The following is a 26,529-nucleotide window of genomic DNA, read 5'->3' on the forward strand; positions in this document are numbered from 1 at the left end:
CTTTGAGTTTGGAAATTTGACATTGAAAGTGAACTTCGGCACACATTGCTTCAGCGAATGAATGTCGTGCGTCAAGAGTGCTTTGAAGGAAGGATACTAAACGTTCCACTGGAACGATATTTGAGCATTTTTGTTACTTATACCTAGTATTGAGCAAGAACTCTAAGTTTTGTTGCACATCGCTCCCCTGCTCGTTCCTTCTTCTTATGATAGGGAGAGAGATTACTGAAAGATCAACTACTTGGATTTTGTCATTTTTTCTTGCGCACAACTGTCTCTTCCACCCATGCAGGCGAAAGTTCCACTTGGTTGGATTTGAAATTCAACTTTCCAATCCCTGTTTAATTATGAACGAATTGCTTACTTGTAGCGTGCAGCAAAACCTCTTCTTGCAATATGACTGGCTTGAGGCCTTGATTCGAAAGTGAACTGCTTGTAAGGCAAGGACGTCCAGGTGTTTGTAATACTTTTTGTCTTTGCTTACCCTCAAATTATTGAAGTTTGAGCTCAAGTCTTGATACAGCCCATAGACTCAGATGAGGAATGACATACATCGAGTCGGAATTCTAGGGGGTCGACACTGTCAGCGCCCAGCAAGGCTGTGTTACCCTGTTGACTTGGCTGTCTGCTCCTGTTCACTTTTGATGGTCCGCATGTGATGCTTGGCATGCTTGACTCGACTCATGATGATTCATATCTCAACCTGACTCTGCAGCAGTACCAAAGAGGTTGGAATTATGCAGCTGCAATCTTAATCTCCGTGCCTTTTGCATTTCGAGTTTTGCCGACGTGTCAAAGAGCACGTAGCACAGCATAAGCAGGCAACAGCAGAAGAAGAAAAATTTCACCTTCTTTCCATTTCTTATCTCCTTTTATCTCCAACTCTGATTCACCGTACTTTCGGCCGAAGAACGCAGACAAGAGTCCCGAGTCAAAATTTTATACGAGACCTTAGACGTCAAAGAGTGAGAATGGGATTGGGCGCCGAACAATTATTAAGTATTTTCTGCAGTCGGGGCAAGAATAACGCCGATAGATAGAGCTTAACACCGAATATCAGACCCCTATCTCTTGGCGATCGACATTGCGGTAAGCGGCTGAGAAAGGCAACGCGGCACTTAACCCCCTCGCTAACGCTTGGCTGCTTACACTACGCGGGGCCTCTTCCGTCATTTGTTTTTCCGACTCAACCAACCGTGTGGGCATCATCCTTCACTTTGTTGCGTGCTTGTTGATTATTAATGGCGGTACCGCAACTCGGAACTCCTTCCCTATTCCAAATCCAAATCTACCTCCATTCTCGTCAACGGCTCCCGTTGCCCTCACCGTTTGGCTCCCAAAGTTGCTTAACTAAGGCTCCACTGCAATTCTTTCTCAATCTCACAGGCATCATATGTGATTGGCTGATTCGCGATCTCCTGCGGAAGGATTGCTGGTTCCCGAATTTCTGATTTTCTATCGCTTGCCGGTTCCCTACCGCAACCTAAGGTAAATAGCCATGGGCCTAACTCCAAGACTAAGTCCGTTTCCTGACGTCTATCTCATAAATTTCCCTTCACCCTCCCATTTTTCTCTCTTATGATTCCTTTTATTGGGAAGTTCATCAAAGCAAAGTGAAAACTACGCTTTACAAGATGTTCTACACCAAGTCGGACCGCATGTTCACTGAGAACGCAGAGGGCCGCGAAGGAACTCGTGTTCCTCTGCATAATGTTGACAACAATGGAGAACGTCCTCATCAACCCGAAGAGGCGTCCGGGTCATCGACAGGTGTAGATACTCCTGCTGGCGAAGGAACCTGGGGCGAGAGGGACATTGGTGGACCAGTCAACCTTCGAAATGCAATGATTGATTTCGAGGAGATGAGGAAAGAATTATCCCATCTTTCGAAATCAAGAACGTCGAAGTCGGATTCGAGACGACCGGGAACCTCTGGCTTGAGGAAGGTCGCGAGTGCTGGGAGTCGTGCAAGTCGACGCCGGTCGAGAACTCACAGTAATGCTACTGCGCCAAGGGACCCCGATCTCGAGGCTCAAGACGATGAGAAGCCCGCTGAGGAGGAGGAAGAGGATTTCGAATTGGGGGACTTCTTGCAGGACGGCCATTTTGAGAAGAGACAGGAGGGAAGGTCTGCGAAAAAGGTTGGAGTCGTTTATAAGAATCTCACAGTGCAAGGTGTTGGTGCCACAACGACCTTTGTCAAGACTCTGCCCTCTTCTGTTATTGGGGTGAGTTCTTCTTTTTGCTTCTTCATTGGAGCCGATAATTGGGCTTTTACAATGTCCAAATGACCTGTACACATTCGAGTAAGGAGTAAACGCTGATCAGTATCACAGACATTTGGACCAGACCTGTATAAAATCCTGTCAAGATTCATCCCTTTCCTCTCACAGCCAGGTTCCCACGGCCAAAAACGACATCTAATCAACGACTTCACCGGTGTTGTTCGAGATGGAGAAATGCTATTAGTTCTTGGTAGGCCAGGAAGCGGATGTAGCACTTTCCTCAAGGCCGTGGCCAACAAACGTGGAGCTTTTGCTGGTGTTGAAGGAGAGGTCTCCTACGGTGGTATCTCTGCCAAGGAACAAGCGAAGCATTATAGAGGAGAGGTTAACTACAATGAGGAGGATGATCAGCATTTTCCTACACTGACGGTGGAGCAAACACTCAATTTCTCATTGTTGAACAAGTAAGTGTTCTCTGATTTTGATTGAGGGCCACACGTTCTTTTTGGAAGCTATAGGCTAACATTATGGCAGAACAAAAAAGCACCAGAAAGGTGACATCCCAGTCATAATCAGCGCTCTCCTGAAGATGTTCGGAATTACACACACTCGTCATACTCTTGTTGGAGATGCATTTGTCCGTGGTATATCGGGAGGTGAAAGAAAACGAGTGTCCATTGCAGAAACTCTTGCCACAAAATCCACAGTCGTAGCATGGGATAACAGCACACGAGGTACATCCCCTTTCTACCTCGCCCTATATCAGATTTTAATTTGAATGAATAGGTCTCGACGCTTCAACTGCGCTTGATTACGCCAATTCCCTCCGAGTTATGACCGATATCTCCAACAGAACAACCCTGGTCACGCTGTACCAAGCGGGAGAAGGAATTTACGAATTGATGGACAAGGTCTTGGTCATTGATGAAGGTAGAATGATCTACCAAGGCCCAGCAAATCAAGCTCGAGCCTACTTTCACAACCTTGGATATTACGCTCCCGATAGGCAGACGACTGCGGATTTCTTGACCGCCTGCACAGATCCGACCGAGAGAAGGTTTAGGGATGATTTCGAAGGACCGATTCCCAAAGGCCCCATTGAGTTAGAGAAGGCTTACCGAGAAAGCGAGGCATACAAGAATGTCCTGAAAGACGTGGAAGATTACGAGAGGATGTTACGAGAGACGGATCATGCTGATGCCAGAGAATTCAAACAGTCGGTCCAAGAGGGCAAGTCGAAGACTGTTTCGAAGCGTTCGTCATATACCGTCTCCTTCGTTCGACAAGTTCTCGCATGCACCAAACGTGAGTTCTGGCTCACATGGGGTGACAAGACGACTCTCTATACCAAATTCTTCATCATTTTCTCGAACGCCTTGATCGTGGGATCTTTGTTCTATGGTCAATCGAAGAATACAGAAGGTGCATTCTCCCGAGGAGGCAGTCTCTTTTTCTCGATTCTCTTCCTGGGCTGGCTCCAATTGTCCGAATTGATGAAGGCTGTATCCGGTCGAACAGTCACCACCAGACACAACGATTATGCATTCTATCGTCCCTCGGCTGTGGTAATTGCGAGGGTCCTACAAGACTTTCCGTTGATACTGGCTCAAGTCATTCCATTTTCAATCATCATGTACTTCTTGACAGAGCTGGACGTCAACGTCAGCAAATTCTGGATCTACTTCCTTTTCATCTACGTCAACACGATTTGCATTACAGCTCTCTATCGAATGTTTGCAGCAATCTCTCCAACGATCGATGACGCAGTTCGATTCTCTGGTATTGCTCTCAACCTCTTGATCATCTACACAGGATACGTGATCCCTCGACCACAGTTGTTGGAGAAATATATTTGGTTCGGCTGGCTTTATTGGGTCAATCCAATCTCGTACAGTTTCGAAGCCGTCATTACAGACGAATTTTATGACCGAACTCTGGCATGCGCTCCCTCTGAAGTTGTCCCCAGCGGTCCTGGATATGATAACCCAGCATACCAAGGCTGTGCCTTTACTGGCGCAGAGACAGGATCACTCAACATCCCTGGTGCAACATATCTGGAGGTAGCATACAACTACTCTCGCAGTCACTTGTGGAGAAACTTCGGAGTCGTAATCGCCTTTACTGTACTGTACATTCTCATCACCATGATTGCCACCGAACTGTTCGATTTCACATCAGGAGGTGGTGGTGCTCTCGAATTCAAGAAATCCAAAGCTTCTAAGCAGAAAGTCAAGGCTGCTACCGCACCAGCCGACGAGGAGAAGGGAGTCAAGCCGCAACCATCAAGTGGAGGTACTTGGGAAACTAGTCAGACCCTCGATGGACCAGGAGAAGAGGAGGCACTTCAGGAGATTTCCGGTTCCGAAAGTATCTTTACTTGGGAAGATGTCCAGTACACGGTGCCATACATGGGCGGCGAGAGAAAACTTTTGAATAATGTAAATGGATATGCGAAACCTGGTGTTATGGTTGCTCTCATGGGAGCTTCAGGCGCCGGCAAGACTACTTTATTGAACACGCTTTCGCAGAGACAGAAGATGGGAGTTGTGGCTGGTGATATGCTTGTCGATGGCAAACCACTCGGTCCGGAGTTTCAAAGAGGTACTGGATTCTGTGAACAGATGGATCTTCACGACGGCACCGCAACAATTCGTGAAGCTCTTGAGTTTTCTGCTATCCTCCGACAAGATCGCCATATCCCAAGATCCGAGAAAATTGCCTATGTCGACAAGATCATTGATCTTTTGGAGCTCCGCGACATGCAAGATGCTCTCGTCCGGTGTCTGGGAGTCGAACAGCGCAAACGTGTCACAATTGGTGTTGAGTTGGCGGCTAAGCCGAATCTCTTGCTCTTTTTGGACGAGCCTACATCTGGTTTGGACTCTCAGTCTGCTTATAGCATTGTTCGATTCCTTAAGAAATTGGCAAATGCTGGGCAAGCTATCGTTTGTACGATTCATCAGCCTTCGTCCGTTCTTATTCAGCAGTTTGATATGATTCTTGCTCTTAATCCTGGTGGTAAGATACCTTCTACTGACCCCATCTAATGCAATCCTAGTTCTAGGAAATTCTCCTTTATCGAACATGTGAGGCTAGTATACTAACTATTGCTCCCAGGAAACACCTTCTACTTCGGTCCTGTCGGTGACAACGGCTCCGCTGTTATCAAGTACTTCGCCGACCGAGGGGTTAAATGCCCACCCAACAAGAACGTCGCTGAATTCATCCTCGAAACGGCGGCCAAAGGAGGAAAACGCAAAGATGGCAAGAAACTAAACTGGAACGAAGAATGGGCTAACTCAGAAGAAAACAAAGCCATGAAAGAAGAGATCCAACGCATCAAAGCTGATCGAAGTAAAGTCCAACGACCGGAGAATGTTGAGGAGTATGAATTCGCCTCTCCAGTCGCTCTTCAAACAACAGAACTTACGAAGAGACTGTTCATCCAGTATTGGCGTGATCCTTCTTATCTTTATGGAAAATTGTTTACATCGGTTATCGTGGGTATTTTCAACGGATTTACATTCTGGCAATTGGGCTATAGTATTGCGGATATGCAGGATAGGATGTTCACTTCGTTCTTGATCTTGCTCATCCCGCCCACTATCGTCAATGCAGTCGTCCCAAAGTTCTACCAGAACAGAGCACTTTGGGAAGCTAGAGAACTGCCTTCGAGAATCTACGGATGGGTGGCTTTCTGTACCGCCAACGTGGTGGCCGAGATTCCCATTGCGATCCTGGGAGCTACGATCTATTGGGCGTTATGGTACTGGCCCACCGGTCTCCCAAGCGATGCCTCTACATCCGGCTACGTCTTCCTAATGACTATGCTCTTCGTACGTCCTCCCCACCGCTCCTCACATGACAATAAAAGTAACAAACCTAGTTCCTATTTCAAGCCTCCTGGGGCCAATGGATCTGCGCTTTCGCGCCCTCCTTCACAGTAATCTCCAACGTCCTCCCCTTCTTCTTCGTCATGTTCTCCCTCTTCAACGGCGTCGTGCGTCCCTACTCCCAGCTCTCCGTCTTCTGGCGCTACTGGATCTACTACCTCAACCCATCCACCTACTGGATCGGCGGCGTCCTCGCCGCGACCCTGAACAACACGCCCGTTATCTGCGCCGCCGAAGAAGCTGCGTACTTTAATCCTCCTCCAGGCCAAACGTGCCAGAGCTACGCTGCTGCGTTTCTGCAGACTGCGACAGGATACCTGACGAATCCAGATGCAACGACTGATTGTGGGTACTGCCAGTATAGCTCGGGGACGGAGTATATGGCGACGCTGAATATTAGTCCGAAGGATAAGTGGGGGTATTTTGGGATCTTTTTGGGGTTTTGTGTTAGTAATTGGGCGTTGGTGTATTTTTTTATTTATACGGTGAGGATACGGGGTGGAGTTTTGGGTTTGGGACGTTGTTTGGGGGGTTGGGAGCGTTGGTTGGGGTGGTGAAGAGAATTGTGAAGGGGAAGGGTAGGAATTGAGGAGAGGTTGAGAGGTTGATGAAGGAAGCATCAGGGAGGAAAGAGAACAGGAAGGGAGGAGGGCAGGGGTTTAGGTATGATAAGATGAAAGTGGATTGCTTGTCTTTGCGTTTAGCGTGGTGCTTGGCAAGATTGGATTCTCAGCATGGTTCTCTGTTACAATAGGATTAATAGATCACTGAAACCAACTTCATGAATTTCGAAATGCGTTATTGTAAAGCGAGAAATGTCAGTGAAGCTGTTGTGTGGAGTTGCAATATCCGAGAACGAGTGTTTGCTTCAGGTCCAGGACTTGAGATCGAAATAACATTCCTGCCAGTGAGCGAACTTCACAAGGTCATAGAGCCTGATTGATCTGAGAAAGTCTGGAAGTCTGTACCCCCACATCCCATACTCAAAGCACCTACCTGATACAACTCAGCAACGGTTCAAGATATACTTGCAGTAACAACCTTTCATTATCAGAAAACATTACATGAATTGGTATCCCTCTAACGCCATCCTTCATAATTCATTACATGTACAATCTCACCGAAACCCCAGGACATCATATCATATCCACACCAAACAAACAGCCACCACCATACCCACCCACACCCAAACCCTCGAACCACCTCCCATCCTCACACCACCACTATTCGTATTCGTAAAAGGCGCACTATCCGTCTCCGCCGGATCCGAAGCCTTCGTCGTCTTACTCCCCAAACTACTCCTCAGACTCGAACTCGTCTCCTGAGCCGCAACACTCATCGAAGTCGTCGTATCGCTACCCACAGGCACCGAAGAAGCCAACGTAATCGAGATCAACGACGTCCGCGTCCCAGGACCCGGGTCCGAGACCCAGAACGTGTATGTCGAGCCGACGCTGTTGGTGGTCGTCATCAACACAGGCGCCAATGATCGGGTGATGGTCGAGCCGGTGATGGTTGTGGTGCTGAATACCGTGACGGGGTAGATTTCGTAGACGGTGGTGCCGGAACCGATGCTTGTGACCGTCACGGTGGTGGTTGCTTCGGGTGATGAGGAGGAGGCGCTCATTGTTACGGTGGTGGTGACTTGCGAGGCGAGGCTGCTGGCTTCGTTTTCTGCGTTTCTCAGGGCAGCTGCGGGGATTGGGACGCCGGCAAGCTGGCAGGCGAGTTGTAAGGGTGTGAGGAGGAGGTCATTGTCTAGGTCGTTGTCGCAGTTCGAGTGAATGCAGGTGATTAGGTCGGGGAGGAAGTTGCCGGCTGAGGCTCGACAGAGACATTTAATGTCCGTGGATTGGCAGTTGTCGTCTTGGGATTGAGTGATGCAGTCTTGTACGCATTGTGGGAGAGACGACACGAACTGAGCCTGGATGAGAGGTAGAGACAGGAAGGAGAGCGCAAGGAGAATGGCTCTGGTTCGTGAGATCATGTTGGATTTGGAATAGCGAAAGTGCTGAGAACGATGATGTTGATTCTTGAGGAATCGCTGAAGCTCTCTAAGCGGCCGTGTCTGTCTATCGCGTCTTCAATATCCAAATGTTTGTCCCATGTTGAAAGTCTGACACTGAGAAAATGATCTGACGTGCCAACAAGGCTGGTATTATCTCTTGGTAGACCCATGGCTGTGGCAAATGCACATCTTCAGAAAACCCATGAGAGCTTAAAATTGCGGTATCGTTGATACGTCAAGGCGAAGTTGGTTCCTTGTTTTTCACGTAGTGCGGGGTGGGTCAATCCCAGGAACCTTGCAGATACAGTCCATTTCTATTCGTGGATGAGAGTCTGTGGCGTAAGTCCCTTTGCACCGCCACATGCAGCAATCTCAAAGCACTGGAGATCAACATAAGCTTCGTGGAGGTGGCTCGTATTGCGTGAGCCGAGAACATGGTGCTGGGAAGGCGATCAAGTGAGTCAAAAAAAGGTTCAAGAAGTCATACTTCCGAACAAGAAAAGCAACCTCTATTTGAACACCAAACCTATCTATCAGAGCTCTAAAACCTAAACAATGATCTTGACACCATGCCCAGGAAGAATCATACATTCGTCTTCTCAGAAGTTGCGGGGTACTTCATCAGAATCGCCACTCTAGAACTTTCGGGATAGGTTTCCTGGATCAAAGATACAAAACCACACTTCTCATACAAATTCTTGGCGGGAGTATTGTCTGCATCGACGACAATACTGCAGACGAAATTCTTTCCAACCTTATTGGCTTCTTCTTTGCCATGCTCGAAGAACCGCTCGATGAGCGCCTTTGCAATGCCTTGACCGCGAGCTTCAGGTAGTGTGAACATCCCGTTTATACGGAAATGAAGTTGCGCTGTAGCACCTGGGTCTTTGCTAAGTTCCCAAGGATTCTTGGTAGGAGAAGATCTGAAGAGGTAAAATCAGAAACGAGGTCCTGTGTTACTTTGCTAAAGTGGAGCTAGTACATGCTTCAAAGAGAACAGTTTAAGATATTGGATTTTCGAAAGTTTGGATTGGGGCCGAGGGGACTTACTCTTCTGGAGTACAAGGCAAAGGACCAATTCCAACTAGCGAACAGACTATCTGATTCGATTGTACTGCGATACATGTTGTTGCTACCGGGTTGGCCAAGCGGTTATACCAGTCTTCGTCGGTAAATGCGATTTCTCTCGCGTACGTGGATCCAAATGCCTCTGGAGCAGTCTTCAGAGCGTATAGTCTAATGGCCTTGCATTGTTCGACCCAAGTACGAATACTTTCGTCGTCACGCGGGATCTGGATTATCTCGTATGGCATCGTGACTCGAGTAACAAGAACTAAAGGATAGGACGAAACGAAGTGCTACAAATGACGGTCGCACGAAGTCACAAGACTAACAAAATCGCAACACATATTAAAGCAGAGGTTTATCCAAGGAATTGAGGTCATATTTGTAGCATCTGATGTTGGGATCGTGACTCACTAGAAGAATGGAAGGGCTTCAGAGTGACAAGCTTCGGGCTATTTTCAGTTGACGGCACGCTAAAAGACCCCTGGTCGCTCAGCTGAACACCATGTCTCAGCCTCTCTGTAGCCTTGCAGAGGTACGCGCTTCCTACGATGAAAGCAAACAAAACCAGCATGTCCTCCACCTCTTTCAGACGTGGAATATACCTTTCAAGAGACCGCTGCGACCATGGCCTACGATTTACCATTCGAGAATTACGATGATGCCGGGGTCTACCAACGCAGTACGAATCGAGGTCTGCTCCAGGAAACACGGAACTTCGTCGTCGAATTTGGCAGATCACAAGCTCAGATAGCTTTCGATGTAGAGGCTGAGCATGTGCAAAGTCTTCTTGATACTCCTGCCCCGGCAGAGCGACCTGTACGATGGATGTACATATGCCCAGCGTTGAAAGGAGATTCGAATCCGTGCTAATACGTTTGGGTTTTGTAGCAACTTATGGGGTCCTCACACACAAACGGATATAGTCGAACTGCTAGGAGAGCACTATAGCTTCTCATATAGATTGCTGGCTATCATGAAGACCGAACCTCCAGGGGCGAGACTGAAAGTCCAACATAAGCATGCCAGAACCTTCAGGGCAAGATTCTATCGGAAGCCCGATGTTGAGACTGCTGTCATACCCGCAGACATATCAGACTCGTCGGATGAGAAGCTTTCTCATGGTGTTCCCTTGGAGAAAGCGGAGCCGCCAAGAATACAATCTGTGGATGGGATCAGTCACTATGCTCTGGCGGAGCAGATGACAAACTATCATTCTATCGATGTTGGTAGTCGTTGTAAGGCCCTTGACGAATACCAAGGAATTAAAAGTGCTGACGAAGGATCTAGTCATTTGTGTTGGTGCAAACTTCATGCACGAAATTGCCTCGAAGTGTGAGAGGTCAGAGATCGAGATTATCTCAGAAGGGGTTCAGAAACGACTATGGTCTTGGCTAGTACTTTGCGATGATCGTAAGAAATCTACTCTGGGAAGCTGAGATCTCTCTAACGGTGTGTAGATACTGTTCTCTCCTTCCACGAGCATCCTGGCAAGGTACATGATGCACGAGATCCAAAGTCTTTCCGAGCGAACACACTAAGTGTCCTGAGTCAGTTGTCGAATTATGGCCATGGGCAAGTAGATCCTATTTCCATGCAAACGGTCCGCCAAGCTCTGAATGAAGACCTTTCTCATTCCAATCCGGGTGTAGAAGGTGCTAGTTTGTTATTCTACTATCTATTTGATGATTGGCAAGCCGTGTATACCACTGTGGCTAAGTACTCGAAACGTCTGGCGCAATTTGACGATGCAATTCTGTTCGACATGTGGAAGAAATCGTATCAAACTCCAGATGTCGAGATCATACCTCGACTCCATCGCCTAGGTCGCCAGGGTCGTCAACTGAGCCATCTTTACTCGGGATATAAGAATCTCGTCCAACGAATCCTGGATTCGAAAGCGATCACTATTCATGTCGCTCATTCTACCAGTTCTGGCGATCTTGCGTCTATGAAGGGTCATAAAGGCGTCTTATTAGCCCAGTCTGCCAGTCAACGCTTCGAGCGTCTTAGTGATAGGTTAGAATTACTTGTCATCGAGCAAATGAAAGAGTCACTCGCAGAAAGAGACGCGCTGGTCACTACAGTACTTCCCCCACTCACCCCATATCCCCCTCTCTCTAACAGTATCCAGTACTTCAACATCACCGCTCAAAAAGACTCGGAATCCACAGCCCGCCTCACACGGGCAGCAACCTTACTCGCTAAACTCAGCGTGCTGTTCCTCCCCGTCAGTCTGATGACCAGCTACTTCTCTATCCAAGTCAGTGATTTGCAAGGTGTGTATACAGTCAAGGATTACTGGTATGCGTTTGCTGGTATCATGAGCGGCTCGTTCGTTGCGCTGTTCTTTTTTAGTAGGTTGCTGATGTGGATCTCTGAGAATTTGGATGCGAGGTTGAAGCAGGCGAGTCATTCTGCGAGGATGTATTTGGCGGATAGGATTCGGAAGAAAAGAGAGAGAGATGAGTAGGATGTATATTTATGGGACTGTATATCTGTATTATTGCGCGGTGGCTGGGGGGAAGTAAATACAGGACCAGTCATATTGATGAGGAGATATAGCTAGCTTAGAAAAGTATATATGATGTTAGGCATATTCACACATATTCACGCACCTCCTTCCTCCCTCGCTCAGCCTCATTTTAGATCTTCGGTACGCAGCCTCCTTGTCCGTTTTTGTCCCCTCGACAAATATTTGTTGCACATCGCAAGGCCTCGGGTAGTCCCTAAATTTAGAAAATAGGTAGTCCCGACATCTGGAGTTGGGTGGTCCCTAGACAGCCGCGTGAGGGACCTCCCGGATCTTGCAATTTCGGGCTGTCCCCTCTCCGAAGTGCAACAAAACCAAATAAGGGGGCCTTCCTATTCTATATTTAGGGACAGCACAGGACCTGCGACGTGCAACAAAAGAAATCTCGAAAATGTTCCAGGCTGTAAAGGTGATTATCGATGGGGTATCTAAGATGGAACTTGGGAGAAGAACGATTCACTATATAGTCTGTTCAAGATTTAGGAGGTGAGTGTGAAGGTGAGATGTATGTTAAAATTCTCGTGATTGTACTTTTCATTCTACTCCTATATAAAATACTAAAAGGATCAGACAAGCTCTACGTTACAATCGTGATATACATGCATTCAATGATGCAATCCCTCCAAATACAAAACGAGGCGCTTTTTGATTATCACTCCAACAATCTTTCCAGTTCCCTCTTCAACTACCATCAAATGTCGAAGTCCCAGCTTTCCAAACATCTCGACTGCATATTCCATAGGCGCTTTGGCGCACAATGTGAGCGGAGTCCGGTCCACGAACGCAGAAAGTGGTCCTTCCAGTAAATCCACCGGTTCGTCATCTTCCAAGACTCCTGCTTCGCTGATAGCAAATTCCAATTCCCCTTGCGCAAGATAGCCATGCAACATGCTATTTCCGTCCACGAGTACTAAGCCGGCGTCCATGAGTCCGCGAGCTTTGAGCTGGGATAGCTTCATTGCTAGTAATGACTTTGAGACCTTGCATTCGGGGCCTACGTCCACGGTGATTTCTCTCATTGTCTGCGCTGGTGGGATGAGCTCCTCTACCAAGGTCCCTTCAGCCCGCACGATCTTGAGTGCGTGTTCTGGGTCTAGGAAGGGATGGCCTAAGACGGTCTGCGCAAGATCGTAGACCCCCTCACTGCTCAGTGCGTCTGCAACCCATTTCGCGACCAGGATGGCGATCATGAATGGAGGTATATATCCAACTTCGCCAGTGAGTTCGAACATGATGACGGTTAAAGAGACAGTCATCCTCGAAACGCCTGCTAGGAAAGCTGCTGCACCCACCATGGCGAAGATTCCTGGGTTGATGTTAGGTATCGCCTGTCCGACCAATCGTCCGAATAAGGCACCTGCGTCGAGAGCTGGTATGATGATTCCAGATGGTACTTTACATCCGAACGTGATGATCGTCAGAATCAATTTCACCAGAGTACCGTAGATGAGCCATCCGTAATATCGACTTTTGTCCTCGGATGCTTCTTGGGCACAGACCCAGGATCCTTCTGGCTCGCGACAATCTACTAAGAGATTCTTGATGATGACATCGCCAGGTTCACGGGTTAAAGGGTTAGGATATTGAAGTAAAGCTGTGACTAAAGTGACCAGGGCAAGCTCGAATACAGGATGATTGCTGATGATGCTGTATTTCCGGAAAGACTTTGACCAGAGGAAGTTGGCTTTGCAGAAGACGCCGCCGAATAACCCACCCACAAGACCAAGGAAGATGAACACAAGGTAGTGAATTGGCTCATAGTCGATGCCATAGTTTGTTTCGAACAGGACCAACTTTCCTGTGCCGTTTGGATTCAAAGCTTTGAGTACGACAGCTGCCCAAAGAGAGCAGAAGAATGCTCGCCAGAGGACTTTTCGAGGGAAGTATGTGCTTATTTCCTGACTGATTAGCATACTCATGCGGAATAAGGTGGTTAAACTCACTTCGTAAGAGAAAAGTACACCTCCAATTGGAGCACCGAAAGCTACACTCAGACCAGACGAGCAAGCGACGCTCAGCATCTCTCGCATTTTCCGCCCATTTTCTTGGTATTTGGGAAATCGGCTGGCAACGAGATAACCGACACATGTCGATATGTGAACAAACGGCCCTTCTTTACCCAAGCACATACCTGTAGCAACAGCAAATGTTGCTCCGACCGCCTTCACGAATAGGACCTTGAAATCCAAGAAATGTGGAATGACGAAACCAGACAATATTGTTTTGATTTCAGGTATGCCGCTTCCAGCAGCCATGTACATCGACTTCCCTACAGTTCGACCTTGGCCTCCGCCGACATTCTCGTCGTCGTCGTCTCCGCCCGCTGAAGGAAGGTTGGCCTTGGTCGTCAGCGTCACAGCGCCCGCTATGATGCCAAATAAGACAGCAAAGCCAACGTAGATGGCAAAGCCACCCCAGTAATCATTCGACCAAACTTTCCATGCTTTACAGTCTTCCCCTACATCCTCGCTCACACGTAGTAGAGGGGATTTCGACGTACAGCATCCTTCGCGGTTTAACAGAGGATTTCTAGAGCAGAACCCTTGCTTGTAATCGGAAACTGTAGCTTCTGCGACATCGACCATAAATGCCACGACAGCAGTAAGGATGCCGATCAAAGCTGCTGCGAACCATCCTTGACATGAATCGTATGCTGAAAACAGTCGGCCCTTCAGACTTCTGTTTGAAAGTATCGCGCGGTGTCGGAAAGAATCTTTGATCTGATACAGCTACTTAGCAATGATAATTGATAAATGTCGTCAGCCAAGCAATCGTACCAGATCATGAAGCCAATCGATTGTTGTATAGTCATTGTAAGGCAATCTTTCTCCCACAGCGGTCCCAGCAAGCTCTTGCTCTTCTTTCGAGACCTGGGAAGAAAGTATGGAAGAAGCATCGTGAGGAGGAAGAGATTGTTCACTGTGCCGACTTGGCTTTCGACCAGTTAATTGAGCTACCCGCGGATCCAAGAGTCGTGTGTGCTCGTTGGCTTCCTCGTCTCGAGACATTGTCTATGTCTTTGTAAAAGATAGCGAATAGAAGAAAGGAACTCATGACTTGGGAAATGACATCGATATTGAATAGATATAGTCTGCCGCGATTGATTATCTGGGGTAACCATACTTGTTCTAGGCCACACTGGTGGCTGAGATATGTTTCTATCGTTGAGCGTTGAATGGCAGACAAGGGACAGTGTCAAGCATTGCTGATAAGAAGATTTGATCGACAAAATGGTGGGGCGAAGCGGGATCACAGAGATCACGTGTCTGCTCATATGACGTATCTTATATAGCAAGATCAAGATTCTCAAGCGATAAGAGAAGATGATTTTGACGTTGCGTCCTCGGAGCTCTGATTGGAATCACTGTAGATGATTCTTGTTAAACTGATGCACGTGAATTGCATGTGAATTTGAGAGGTACCTAGAAGGAAGCTGGAACTTGCCGATCGTGCCTGGCGAAACCAAAATTGCTAGCACTCAAATGGCAGGGAGCCACGAGACCAATGTGAAAGTAGCGACAAAAGACCACGCAGTTCTTCATTCGTCCTGTTCCAATTTCAAACGCCTTCTCTCCTCTTCCTACTTCACTGGACCTTCAATCTGACAGAAATCTGCACGACATTATTTGTACACGAGATCACTTACCAATTCCGAATTCGAGCCGCAAGAACGAGGGGCGCTGCATTATTCGACTTGTACCCGGCGCGACGTATCTTCGCTCTTCAACTGCCCCCACTTCACCGCTAAGTCTCAAAGTGTCGAACTCAGAGTCTCAGATTTGTCTGAAGCATCAAATCAATCACTCCTGCTTCTGGGGAATCCCAATCATTTCTTGTTGTTGTCGTTCCTGGGATTTTCAGGGTTTATGACGTCGTCGCTTCACAAATATCTCATTCGCCAACCTAACACCGGATTTACTCGGAGAGTACAGAGGACCGTGGCATTTCCTGTTTACTAGATTTGGTATCTCGAACAAAGACTTGGTACATGGTCTTGACCCCTCTGCTGATAATTGTTGCTAACATTTCCTAGAGACTGCCTTTCACACCGACTTTTCCAAACAATCTACAATAGACGCAACGCGCGGCATGTCCACAATTACCTCGAGGCCAGTAAATGGTCGTACGAACGGGAGCATGAATGGGAACACAAATGGTCATCACAAAGTTCGATTCATACCTTTGACCTACAACCAAGCCGAGTCGCAGACATCAGCTCTGCGACTGATTCTCACACTTCGGCCTGAATGGGAGGATGGAAAGATCGAGTTTGTTCGATTCACAGACGGAATCACAAACACATTACTGAAGGTTATCAACAAGAAGCCTGGGTTATCTGATGAAGAGATAGACAACGATGCAGTTCTGCTGAGAGCCTATGGCCAAGGGACTGACCTCATTATCGATCGCGAACGAGAAACACAAAATCATGAATTACTCATGCAACACAACCTTGCGCCAGTTCTGCTTGCGCGATTCCAGAATGGAATGCTATACCGTTTCATACGAGGTGCTGTCACATCCCCAGCGGATCTTAGAAGGGTAGACATTTGGAGAGCTGTGGCTCGCCGATTAGCAGAATGGCACGCAATTGTTCCCTGCATACCAACTCCTCGAGAATCTTTGACAGCAGAAATAACTGGGAGCGAGCAATTCGGGATGCCTGCTCCAACTCCAAGCAGGAAAGACCCTGCATTGCAGAATGCAATTGATAATGTGGCTCCTGGAAAGCCTTCACCAAACGTGTGGACAGTAATGCAGAAATGGATATATGCGCTTCCAATGGAAACAGAAGCCGAGAAGGGACGACAAGCAAGCTTGCAAAAGGAACTGACTCGACTGGTTGCGGAATTCAGCAATCGGCCGGGTCTTGGAAAGAATAGTGTAAGTTTTTCTGATGTTTACCACAATTCTCACGACTACTTCGCCTGTGCCCCTGAAATTAGCGAAGGCTTGCACTAGTGCTTGTTCTCCTGATCACCACCATCCATACGTTCAATTTATTCCTGCTAACATTTTCCAGCTTGTCTTCGCTCACTGTGACTTATTGAGTGGCAACGTGATCATACAACCACGATCAGCAAACAATGCCAACGCGCCAGAGACAGTCAGTTTCATTGATTACGAATATGCCACGCCTTCGCCGGCAGCATTTGACATTGCCAACCATTTTGCAGAATGGGGCGGATTTGACTGCGAACATGATCTGCTTCCAACACAGTCACAACGGCTGGACTTCATTCGTGAATACATTCAGAGTTATTTCACCCAATTAGGTCAACCTCTATCCAAGACTGACGAGGAGGCCGAAGTCCACCGTCTATTCATGGAAGTAGATGTCTGGCGAGGAATTCCTGGCTTCTACTGGGGAATATGGGCCTTGATCCAAGCTACCATTTCCCAAATAGATTTTGACTATGCATCTTATGCTGAGATCAGACTAGGTGAGTATTGGGCATGGCGAGCAGAAGCTGATGGCAGCCGAAAGGCTTCTGGCAAGGAAATGGCCGTGCGAGAGAGGAGATGGGCACAAGAGTCCTGATTGTTGAGCATAGACGTGGAGTGGAATTCTTTTACATACCACCTTGTTTTTCTGGCATTTGCATATATAATAATGAGAAACGTAAGAGCGGAGGTTTGACTACCTCGTAGCTAGCAACGGTTTGGCTTCAACGCCCCAAAAATACTATTAGAGCGGACTGGCGGGTTGATTAGATAGGGCAGTAGCTAGTTCTTCAACGCAAGCTTCACACCCTGAGCGAGGACTTCGATCAATCACTCGAGTGAAGGAAAGGATAAACTCCAAACAAGTGAGACGTGTCTTCTCATCACTCTGGACCCCATACTACGAGAACTCGCACCTCTTTCGCTCGGTATACAAAACATGGCGTCTTGCACTAAGACCAATGGAAGAACTTGCGCCGTAAGTGGTGTGAAAGAAGCTTGCATGATGAGAACTCCTCCCCGTTTCGATACTCGCAGAATAGACCAACGAGAAGCTGCAATTCGTGTCTGCAACGCAAAGCACAAAGTGAGAAAAAAAAACACGGTTGGCATTGAAATCTGTGCCTCTGGAAAGCAAGGTAAGTGTATACCCGTGATATATGGCGGGTTTGTGGCTGAGTCGCCCCCAATGTTTCAGGGATGGGTTCATCGCCTCAACGCTTGTGTTACCGCTCTTTCGTTTCGGTTCATTTCATTTCGCTTTCTTGCCGCAACGGTGAGGTGAGCCGCTGTCTTCGTATCGCGTTGAATCAAAGTCATCGTGAAGATGAGGAGGTTGAGAACGGACCCCCATTCTGTTTGATGGTGTTGGCAAACGACGAAACGTCGGACAGCCCGACGGGATTGGGAAGGAAGGAGATCAGATAAATCTACACGTGCCGCCGCAGGATTTGGGGGACGGACGGAGGTAAGGTCGTCGTTAGGTCGTTAGGCGCTCAGGATGAAGGGAAAGGGAAAGGGAAAGGGGAAAAGGGGGATTCACTGCCCTTGAGGAATCAATGCGAACCAAGAAAATGTGGCTGGATGTGTGCTTTTCTTGTCGTTGTTCGTAGGTCCAAGTTGGCTGTTTTAATTGCTTGAACCGTAAGGTACAGCAATGCCCAGGCGGGTGGAACGGTAAACTAGCGGGAATTATCCATATGCGGTACCAGTGAGTGCCTTTTCTGCAACGGCCGAGTGAGCCGTCGGTATTTTTGGGGGTGGCGCTTCGGCCATTGTCCGAGATGGTGGTTGGGTTTGGTTTGGTGCAGGTGGGTTAAACGGAACGGGTATCCTTGACGTTTCTGAGAGCTCTTTTCTTTCATGTGCTTGTTTTAAGCTCTTTTACTGCTATCGGGTTGCTTCTTTTGGCATTTTGCTACGCTCTCTCGCGGAGGTTTGGACATCCATCCATGATCCATGAGCCAGTCGGTTGGTGAGGTTAGTTTGCGGCACTTGGGTAATGATCTGGGGGCCATGTGGGCTTGGGACTTGGGTTGCTTGCTCGCAGTGAACATCCCAAAGGAAGACGGCCCGTCATGGGATTCGGAAGCGGCATCATCTTGCATCGTCAGGGTAAGAGGTTTGGGAGCAAGTACTCGTATGCCAGGACAGGATGAGGTCTGATGGAATGAATCTACAACAGGAAAGGATGAAGTCGTGTGAATGTGAGACACGCCTTTGCGGGAACTATTCGTCTTCTCCTGTGTGAGATCCGTCCTTGCCGTAACCTCCTCTCTTCTTCCTGTTCCTATTCGCTTGGTCCGCACCTCTCGTAGGCTCAATTGAGATGCTCACGATGCTAGAGAGGAAAATACGAGGTAGCCAATGCAGAGTGGGAGCGAAGGGCGACGGCGTGACCGATCAAGCAGACCTTCGTTAATGCTGATGCCTATCTCGCCCGCGTGCAGGAAGGACGACATGACATGGTAAAGTCGAGACGAGAGATGCCAGATCAGATCTTGTACTCCGTACTCCTGCCAATCTGCAGCACAACCCAGGACAACGGGCTGACCATCCCAAACCAAGGATGCCAATCACATCCTCGAATAGATCTCGCCAACTTTTCGCCAACCCTTGCTGGGAGACGTCCTGTTGCTCATTCCCAGCACAATGGATCAAGATCTCCAGCATCTCGGAGGGAACCCGCGACGACGTCGATCATTAATGGGACAGAAATCCTGTCGGGCTCTCCAGCGTCCTCCCATGGGCCTTCTGGAAGACTTCTGTAATGCTCAATGCTCAACGCTCGGTGCTGATTGCTCGGCCATCATCGCCGCAAGGCTGAAGTACTCACTAACGACACTGCGCCCTCTCCGAGTCGAGTTGGCCACCGTCGTAGTCAGAATCGGGGGCTTTGTGGATTCGCTTTCGCAACCGACGGGATCTGATTCTGATTCTGAATCATCCATCTGCTGTTTTTGCTCCCTCTGTTCGTCGGTTCGCACGCTGTGACGCCTCACCCACGCACGGCGTTCAGGTACCAGGAACACCACCGCGAACATGCATGTCATTGAGCCCCCAAATCGGAGTAATAATGATCGAGGGGAGAACAGCAAGCAACCAAGCAAGCAGGCCATCAACGCAGTGCTGTATATCCGCAATAGCTTCAGGAGTGGTGAGAGGCACGAAATAGTGAGGGCACTGTACTGTAATGCGGTAGGTACTTGTTTCACCGCCTGTTGAGCGGAGTATCCGCTGGCCACCAAGAAACAGCGCGCAATGCAGTAACCCTACAACGCAGCGCGATATTCTTTCTGGTGACTTGGCCGTGAAGCTGTCGATCCTTGCTGACAAAACCCCACAATGCAATGGCAAAAGTATGGCTCATGGCTCATGGCTCATGGCTCTCACGACACCACGCCGTTTCCGCATTAACGCGCTGGCTCTGTTGGCTGCCGGGCTTGTGCTGCTGTCTAAAATCTGACTCTTTTTTTCCTCCCTCTCTCATGTCTCTATTTCGAATCACACGGCGGCGAGGGCACGCACGTCCACGTTCCCAATCCTATCTCTCCCTATTTTGCCTCGACTGTCCTCATTTGACAGATGCCGAGGCAGAGATGGTCCGTTCCATCTTGCCTTCATTCATTCCATCATCCATGAGGCCTCGCCGTGGCCGTCCGCCTCTGCCTGCCCATGTTTGTTTGCCTACAGGATTGGCCGTGCCTTAAGGTTTTAGGTTCACAGTACCGGCCGCATCCATTCGACAAGTCGAGTCCCTCTGATCGGGCTGAAGCTTCACTCGTGGATGGATCAACGAGCGGCTAGCCTTTCCAGACAGGAACGGTCTCTGTTGAAAGGCTCAGCCCAGCATCAAGCCAGCATGGAAATAGTAGGTCCGGGCTGATTCGGACATAGCACCTCCACCTCGACCGAAGACTGAGGGTAGCTGGTTGCAGTAAGGTTAATCGTGGAAAATGACTGCGATGCCTGATGTAAGCGCAGCGGCGTGCGATACTATACTAGACTATACTATGCTATCTAAATGTGTGTGCAAGCCAGGATGGGAGAGGTATTTCCCACCTTCGAGAAAACGTGGAGAAGCAAGCGGTGCTCAAGGCGATCGATCAAGCTCACGCCGCCAGGCACATGGCATCGACTTAACAGCATCCACACAACCCAGCTCCTTTTTTGCTGGAATACCAGGGTTGTCTTAGCCTCCAAGGCTGAGAACTAATTAAGTACAAACTAACTTGGGGGTTGTATTTGCTGCCTTTGCTCAATGGAGTAACTTGTGGCGTCCAGCATATGTAGTTGTAGGATGGGGCAGGGTATATGATCTTACTTAGACCTAGTCGAAGGATCAAGTCGTAACTTCTGTAGAATTTCTGTGACTTCCCATAAGAATTCAATAAATATCTTCTGTACTTCCTTCCACAATGACTCTTTCAGCAACAACTACCACGCGATCCTCAGGACGATATTCCCTCAAAACCAGTATGGATTCATCACAAGATAAGGAAGAGCGCAAGCGCGAGGTACGTCCACTGCCACAGCCTCAATACTACCTACCCATCGAACATATGTTGACAAGTACACAGTATAATCGTCTTGCTCAGAGAGAATTCCGTACGCCTCCCAGACAGCAATACTCATGGTCTCAACCATGCTAACTCGATGCTTCAGGCCGCAGAAGAAAGGAACATCTCAAGAACCTCGAGCAAGCACAAAAGGAGCAAAGCTCTGAGCAATCGGAAGAGATCGAGCGTCTACGGTACCAGAATGACGAACTGAGGAGGGAGAACGAGGCACTACGAGCACAGATCTATGGATCGTCGTCTTCATCAAGTCATCTCATGTCTGGATCCATCAACGTCCCATCCATCTCCGACGCGCGCCAATACTCTCTCTCCCCATCACTCTCAGGCACATCTATGTCAGGCACTGGGAGTCCTCCAGCTACTATGGCTTCAGACATGATGCCAATGGCGGCTCTATCACTAACATCGTCGATGTTGACACCTCCGATGCAAGCTTATGCCGACCCTTCTGCGTTGTCATCTCAGCCATACTCTATGGTACATCCATCCGGACTCCGTCATAATTCACAAAGCTCACCTGAGTCATCAGGGTTCCGAAGTTCTCGATCTACAATGGGACCCTCTTTTCAGTCTCTGAATCTCTCCCAGTCGGTCGAGGCAGCAGCACCCCTGGTGCCAGGCCAACAAAGAAGATCCAGTGGTCAACCACCGTTCGTGATCTCCTCTTTCAACCCACTCATCCGATCTGTTCCTAATTTTACTACAGGACTATGGTGATGGTTCCATACGATCGAAACAAAGCCAAGAACGAGATCCTGGACCTCTTTCGACCACTCTACTCTGATCCTTCAGTCACAAATGACTCCTCGCGCCACCTCACCGTTCTGCGAACCATGAGCGAAACCCTCCCACCCTCTCTAAAACCGAGTAAAGCCCAGCTCGAGACTCCTCACTACTACGGCATCGACATGATCGCATCCTCATCGCTGCGAGAGCGCCTCATGACAGTCACCACCGAGGTAGCGCGCAGTTTCTGCGCAGACCTAGGCATCATCGGTGGTGAGCGGGACGAGGTGGGGCAAGTTATCATCTGGGGCGACGAACCGCTGAATGAGATGTCGTGGGAGCTTTCTCAGCCTCTGCTTGAGCGGTGGGGATGGTTACTTGGGACGGGGTGGACACAGAGGGCTAATTTCTGGAGGAGACAGAGAGGTGCTCCGTTGTTGACGGAGTGGTGATGATTATTACTACGGGAACACGGTTTGGGAGGAAATGAATGCATAGCGAAGGGCGTTTTTTCCCATGTACAGTACAGATAGCAAGCAATCAAGCAGATTATGAGCCATGTCCTCAAAGAAGAGAAACGCGGAAAACTAGCAATCCAAATTCCCTCTCTCCCTCTCTCTCAAAACGCAGAATATTCCTCTTTCCGTAATCCAAACGCGCCATCGAAGATCGTCAATGACACAACTGGCACCTCTCACTCACTCACGGACCGCATGGGACGAAAATCTACAGTAGTGGGTGGGGTATTGTCCGTGTCCGTCCGTATTCCCTCCTCTCCCAAAACTCAAAATTCCGCTTGATAGATACTACAGTCCTCGCGCAAGCAAAACAAGGAAAACGCCACAACCCTCTCTCTCTCTCTTTTCTGCACTGCATCGAAGATCATGTCAGCAGCATCATACGGGGGGCTATCTCTCATTGGGAATAGAGCAGCGTAGGTAGGTGGCTATCAAGGTTAAGCCACCCATCCAGCTAGCCATCCGGAACTGTGCCCTAAATCTCGTGGTGGGCTAAGGAGGAGGGTGGGTTATGCTGTTTTGGGAATTGGATTGGGAAGTGGAGTTTAGTTGAAGTGTGATGGCGGTTGGTGGTTAGTGTTGTTTTTTCTTGTGGTGTTTTGTGGCACGGTAGGTTTTTGTGGGGGCCGTCACACGATAGTGTAGTAAGACTACTTTATTGAGGCTTAGGTTTTTTGGGGGTGGAGAAACACAATGGAATTTTGGCGAGCGAGAGGGAGGCTAAGCTAAGGTTGGTGGCGTGGGGGAGGGAGAGAGGTTTGCAACGTTTCATTTTATTTGGTATGCTGCTGCGGATAGCGGTGCGGTGCTGTGCTCTTGATCTGATTAGACCGAACGATCGAACGATTAAGCTACTGTAGGTGAGAAAGAGAGTGAAGGGCGCTTATGCAAGGATGAGCAAAAGCTATATGGTGCAGGTCGTTATGGGGCACGGTGTTGGGGAAGGAAGGGGAGAAAGAACAGGAGAGAAGATTGTTCTTTTCTGTGCCGCGGGGCAGTACGGTAGGGGAGGTAAGTAATATGATGTTATTGAAATGCCGTGCCGTAAGCTGCGGAGCAGAGGTTTCTTCTTTCTTTCCGGCGCATGTTTCCAGGTTGGTCACTCGCATCTCGACGTGGAAACAAGAAACATATTAAATTTAAAGTAGCTTAGTAGATGAGTCTTGATTCCCTGTGTTTGGAGGCTGAGTCGATGAAGAAGCTTCGACCACACGAGGTTATTTTTAGGGTATGGGTACGTTTTAATTCCGCCGGGAGAAGAACGAAGTATCCTAGTCTCAAGATCTTCCATGATCCGAGCCCATGACCGTGGGTAGCAGACTCGATGACAACAAGAGGTGAAAACTGCGCTGGACGGCCAATCTTAGCACCGGGAATCCGAAATAAGGTTAGACACGGTATAGAAGAGGCACTATCGTGTCCATATCCGTATTCCTACTATTAGGGACCCGAAGAAGTAAGGTTGAGCTACTACGTGGGTGGGTAAATGATGAAATGGAATGGCAAACGGGGCTGGTACATAACATTAACCTTAAATCCCATACAGGAAACGGGAGAGCCGAGTTTGGGGTTCGGTACGCCACAAGCGCCGATCGCGAGGCCTCCCTGTTCGTTTCGTTCCGTTCTGCTGAAGAAAGATAAAACCGAACCTTGATTGGCGCTGTTGTACGAGAACATTTTCTGACGTTTTTTTCTCAGGATTCTGTATGCTGCTTCGGAGAAGACGGATAGGATCCTGAATTGAATTGTTGGTAAATTGAACCCTTTTCGTCTTTAAGCGCAGGATTTTAGGCGACACTTTTCGGCGATTGGTTAGCATACGACCGCCACCGTCTACACGCTTGCTCCGAGCGATTTTCCCTTGATCTGCAACGATGGATTCTGTAGCAGTACCCTCTGGGACCAGATGATTGGGATTCCTCATAGCTTGCACGATGCACGTTCTGTCCGGCTTCTAATCAGCTGGAGAGCGCTCTTATTGGATAGAATGCGACGGAAAGCTCAATTCGGTATCGATTGAAGGATGTCTTCGGCCTTGCTGCAATAGCGGTAGTCGTTGTTGTGGGGAGAAGGATGAAGCATCAGGAAGATGAAGCTTCCGTTGCGGCATGGCCGTGAGAGCCTCGATCTGCCTTGTGTCAGGATTGCAGATAAGATTGGGGCTCGGGAAGTGCCTGAGATAGCATTGGGAGTTGCGATGAGGTGAGCACTTGAGAGTTTGGTGTTTTAAGTGCTGATGAATATGTACGATTATCACCGAAGGAGAGAAAGGATGATACGAACCGATCGCGGATCTTTGGGCGAGAGAGTTCTTGAAGGTCGAATGTGACTCTGCCTGGAGCGAGTATTTTCGATATTGCACTTTTTAGGGTTGGAAGTCGAGATCTTGTTGGCACGAAATAATGTCCCAAGTTTTCGAAGCATTCGTACTGTTTGTTTCACATCGCAATCTAAGATCCCGAATTTCACGTCCGATTAACCAGTGTTGAGGACAATCAGACCCTGGTAATGACCTTGAAATCAGGATGCAGCTTGCAAGTTCGATTTACATTGTAAAACAATTCTCAAATCGCTTGATTTAGCACAATCTCATTTTATGGCAAGTACTCGAAGTAAGAAAGGAGATCCGATAGAATCATAGTCTGATTGTCTCACTCGTCAATTGAACATTCATGCAGATCCCCAATCGAAGACTAATTCTCAATGCAGTATGATCGATATTGTACGAGTCCAAGGAAGGGAAGTCTAAATCGGGGTCTCCTGTCAGATTTGAAAACCAGCATACCATTTTCTTAGAGCCCCAGAAAGATACGATGAACAAGTCGTCCATTTATGCTCCATCTCTTTTATACTATTCGCACAGTCTCCTTGACGAAACAACTAGTTTTATTTTCTCAAGCATTGTGTTTCTCGTGGATGAATCCCTTCTCTTCAATGGATGTTCAAGCGATCCGTTCGACTGGAGCCGAAAAAATAGCCGAGAAAGATAGGGGTTCCGTGTGCTTCATGTTACAAACTTTGTTCAATGTCCATAGTCTTAACGTTATCTCTAGGAACATATCTCCCTAAGATAGCTAGTGAAACTCGTCTTATTTTGACGTTGTTGGCCCTTTCAGAAGATAAACCGTGGGTACCACAAGCCTTGTGCTTGACCAATTTATCTATTATTCTTGAGATAATTTTAGATCTAGTCAATTTAGTCTTCCCCTTAATATCCTCAAGACTCTTTTCACATGTTGGTGAGTTTTACGAAGCTGTATCTGGAAGGGCATTCTCATATCATGACATAAGTCTTGTCTTTTGTATTCATCCCCTCACTTCCTGACAAACGATCTCATTGTACACCCACAATTCTCCTTGCTTTGATCACCACTCGAAGTTGATTGTTAAGCTAGATATGTTTGAAGAATATTAAAGCCAGATTCAAAAAGACGGATACTGAACTTGAGTGCTTTGAGGAGGATGTATTTTGCGTTATTCAACATTATCTCGAGCTGCCAAGAGCGGCCAAGGGTCGTAAATAACAGGAGATCCCTTGGCCAAAGAACGTCTTTGCCTGCTCCTACTTTCTCTTACTCACTATCCCCTTGTCATTTTTGCCCATCTGCTGAATTGTCACCATGTGTATCCTTCGATTCTCACTACTCGTTGCTGGAGTCAACTCATGTGACGGTAGCTATGATGGTCTGAGTTTGCGGGTTCAGGTACAGGGGGCTTTTGATTTACGTAAGGAAAAGCTATGATTTGTTGAAGAATGTATGAGCGTACGTATTAAACAGGCATGAGAGGGGTTTTTCGGGTTTGATATCTTGAATGATGAGGCTATGCAGGCGGAGCTAGGTGAATAATAAAGCAGAGCGAAATTCAAGTATGCAAATGTGTGAAAGAATATAAAGTATGTTAGGTTGATCGTCGTAAGTGCATATCGTACAAGTGATAAGTAGATGGTCGAATGAGAGAAGACACACGCCATGCATCCATAAAAATGAGAAATTTAACCCCGTCGCCGAAGCAGTGCTAGGATATGAATCCAACTT

General features: G+C 48.1%; 8 protein-coding genes across 8 annotated transcripts; 4 read left to right on the forward strand and 4 right to left on the reverse strand.

Moving 5' to 3' along the window:
• Positions 1 to 1,292: 1,292 nt before the first annotated feature.
• Positions 1,293 to 6,902, forward strand: LY89DRAFT_705425 (uncharacterized protein). The gene is made up of 6 exons (XM_018217450.1): positions 1,293 to 2,228; positions 2,337 to 2,689; positions 2,760 to 2,959; positions 3,012 to 5,243; positions 5,343 to 6,061; positions 6,112 to 6,902. Exons 1-6 carry the CDS (start codon positions 1,635 to 1,637, stop codon positions 6,673 to 6,675), a joined length of 4,662 nt encoding a protein of 1,553 aa, XP_018074900.1. The 5' UTR covers positions 1,293 to 1,634; the 3' UTR covers positions 6,676 to 6,902.
• Positions 6,903 to 7,159: 257 nt separating this feature from the next.
• LY89DRAFT_682270 (uncharacterized protein) lies at positions 7,160 to 8,348 on the reverse strand. Its single transcript, XM_018214474.1, has one exon. It carries the CDS (start codon positions 8,103 to 8,105, stop codon positions 7,260 to 7,262), a length of 846 nt encoding a protein of 281 aa, XP_018074901.1. The 5' UTR covers positions 8,106 to 8,348; the 3' UTR covers positions 7,160 to 7,259.
• A 281-nt stretch (positions 8,349 to 8,629) lies between these two features.
• Positions 8,630 to 9,600, reverse strand: LY89DRAFT_640184 (uncharacterized protein). Its single transcript, XM_018211655.1, has 2 exons — positions 9,177 to 9,600; positions 8,630 to 9,049 (listed from the first exon to the last, which is right to left on the reverse strand). The coding sequence occupies exons 1-2, from the start codon at positions 9,437 to 9,439 to the stop codon at positions 8,710 to 8,712; spliced, it is 603 nt and encodes a 200-aa protein (XP_018074902.1). The 5' UTR covers positions 9,440 to 9,600; the 3' UTR covers positions 8,630 to 8,709.
• Positions 9,601 to 9,818: 218 nt separating this feature from the next.
• On the forward strand, positions 9,819 to 11,664 carry LY89DRAFT_579513 (uncharacterized protein; the record flags this gene model as incomplete). Its single annotated transcript, XM_018209009.1, has 6 exons — positions 9,819 to 10,021; positions 10,083 to 10,266; positions 10,303 to 10,429; positions 10,482 to 10,604; positions 10,652 to 11,277; positions 11,326 to 11,664. The coding sequence occupies 6 exons, from the start codon at positions 9,819 to 9,821 to the stop codon at positions 11,662 to 11,664; spliced, it is 1,602 nt and encodes a 533-aa protein (XP_018074903.1).
• A 581-nt stretch (positions 11,665 to 12,245) lies between these two features.
• Positions 12,246 to 14,904, reverse strand: LY89DRAFT_640190 (chloride channel-like protein 3). The gene is made up of 3 exons (XM_018211656.1): positions 14,502 to 14,904; positions 13,668 to 14,444; positions 12,246 to 13,622 (listed from the first exon to the last, which is right to left on the reverse strand). Exons 1-3 carry the CDS (start codon positions 14,730 to 14,732, stop codon positions 12,330 to 12,332), a joined length of 2,301 nt encoding a protein of 766 aa, XP_018074904.1. The 5' UTR covers positions 14,733 to 14,904; the 3' UTR covers positions 12,246 to 12,329.
• A 909-nt stretch (positions 14,905 to 15,813) lies between these two features.
• On the forward strand, positions 15,814 to 17,266 carry LY89DRAFT_730585 (kinase-like protein; the record flags this gene model as incomplete). The annotated part of the gene is made up of 2 exons (XM_018219494.1): positions 15,814 to 16,608; positions 16,748 to 17,266. The coding sequence occupies 2 exons, from the start codon at positions 15,814 to 15,816 to the stop codon at positions 17,264 to 17,266; spliced, it is 1,314 nt and encodes a 437-aa protein (XP_018074905.1).
• A 1,975-nt stretch (positions 17,267 to 19,241) lies between these two features.
• On the reverse strand, positions 19,242 to 19,903 carry LY89DRAFT_446376 (uncharacterized protein). Its single transcript, XM_018207584.1, has one exon. The coding sequence runs from the start codon at positions 19,785 to 19,787 to the stop codon at positions 19,443 to 19,445; it is 345 nt and encodes a 114-aa protein (XP_018074906.1). The 5' UTR covers positions 19,788 to 19,903; the 3' UTR covers positions 19,242 to 19,442.
• A 1,072-nt stretch (positions 19,904 to 20,975) lies between these two features.
• LY89DRAFT_446379 (uncharacterized protein) lies at positions 20,976 to 22,911 on the forward strand. The gene is made up of 4 exons (XM_018207585.1): positions 20,976 to 21,185; positions 21,249 to 21,276; positions 21,334 to 21,898; positions 21,955 to 22,911. Exons 1-4 carry the CDS (start codon positions 21,087 to 21,089, stop codon positions 22,424 to 22,426), a joined length of 1,164 nt encoding a protein of 387 aa, XP_018074907.1. The 5' UTR covers positions 20,976 to 21,086; the 3' UTR covers positions 22,427 to 22,911.
• The last annotated feature ends 3,618 nt before the right edge of the window (positions 22,912 to 26,529 follow it).

The sequence above is a fragment of the Mollisia scopiformis genome, assembly GCF_001500285.1.
Source record: "Mollisia scopiformis unplaced genomic scaffold LY89scaffold_6, whole genome shotgun sequence".
In the NCBI taxonomy this organism is placed as follows: Eukaryota; Fungi; Ascomycota; class Leotiomycetes; order Helotiales; family Mollisiaceae; genus Mollisia; species Mollisia scopiformis.

Coding starts and splice junctions, on each gene's coding strand:
- LY89DRAFT_446376 (XM_018207584.1), bottom strand. CDS start 19,787: ATGGCCTGCTTGCTTGGTTGCTTGCTGTTCTCCCCTCGATCATTATTA.
- LY89DRAFT_640190 (XM_018211656.1), bottom strand. CDS start 14,732: ATGTCTCGAGACGAGGAAGCCAACGAGCACACACGACTCTTGGATCCG. Junction 14,445..14,501: donor TCGATTGGCTTCATGATCTG/GTACGATTGCTT, acceptor TAGCTGTATCAG/ATCAAAGATTCTTTCCGACA. Junction 13,623..13,667: donor GTGTACTTTTCTCTTACGAA/GTGAGTTTAACC, acceptor CTAATCAGTCAG/GAAATAAGCACATACTTCCC.
- LY89DRAFT_682270 (XM_018214474.1), bottom strand. CDS start 8,105: ATGATCTCACGAACCAGAGCCATTCTCCTTGCGCTCTCCTTCCTGTCT.
- LY89DRAFT_446379 (XM_018207585.1), top strand. CDS start 21,087: ATGACTCTTTCAGCAACAACTACCACGCGATCCTCAGGACGATATTCC. Junction 21,186..21,248: donor AGGAAGAGCGCAAGCGCGAG/GTACGTCCACTG, acceptor ACAAGTACACAG/TATAATCGTCTTGCTCAGAG. Junction 21,899..21,954: donor AGATCCAGTGGTCAACCACC/GTTCGTGATCTC, acceptor ATTTTACTACAG/GACTATGGTGATGGTTCCAT.
- LY89DRAFT_640184 (XM_018211655.1), bottom strand. CDS start 9,439: ATGCCATACGAGATAATCCAGATCCCGCGTGACGACGAAAGTATTCGT. Junction 9,050..9,176: donor TTGCCTTGTACTCCAGAAGA/GTAAGTCCCCTC, acceptor TTACCTCTTCAG/ATCTTCTCCTACCAAGAATC.
- LY89DRAFT_705425 (XM_018217450.1), top strand. CDS start 1,635: ATGTTCTACACCAAGTCGGACCGCATGTTCACTGAGAACGCAGAGGGC. Junction 2,229..2,336: donor TGCCCTCTTCTGTTATTGGG/GTGAGTTCTTCT, acceptor TCAGTATCACAG/ACATTTGGACCAGACCTGTA. Junction 2,690..2,759: donor AATTTCTCATTGTTGAACAA/GTAAGTGTTCTC, acceptor ACATTATGGCAG/AACAAAAAAGCACCAGAAAG.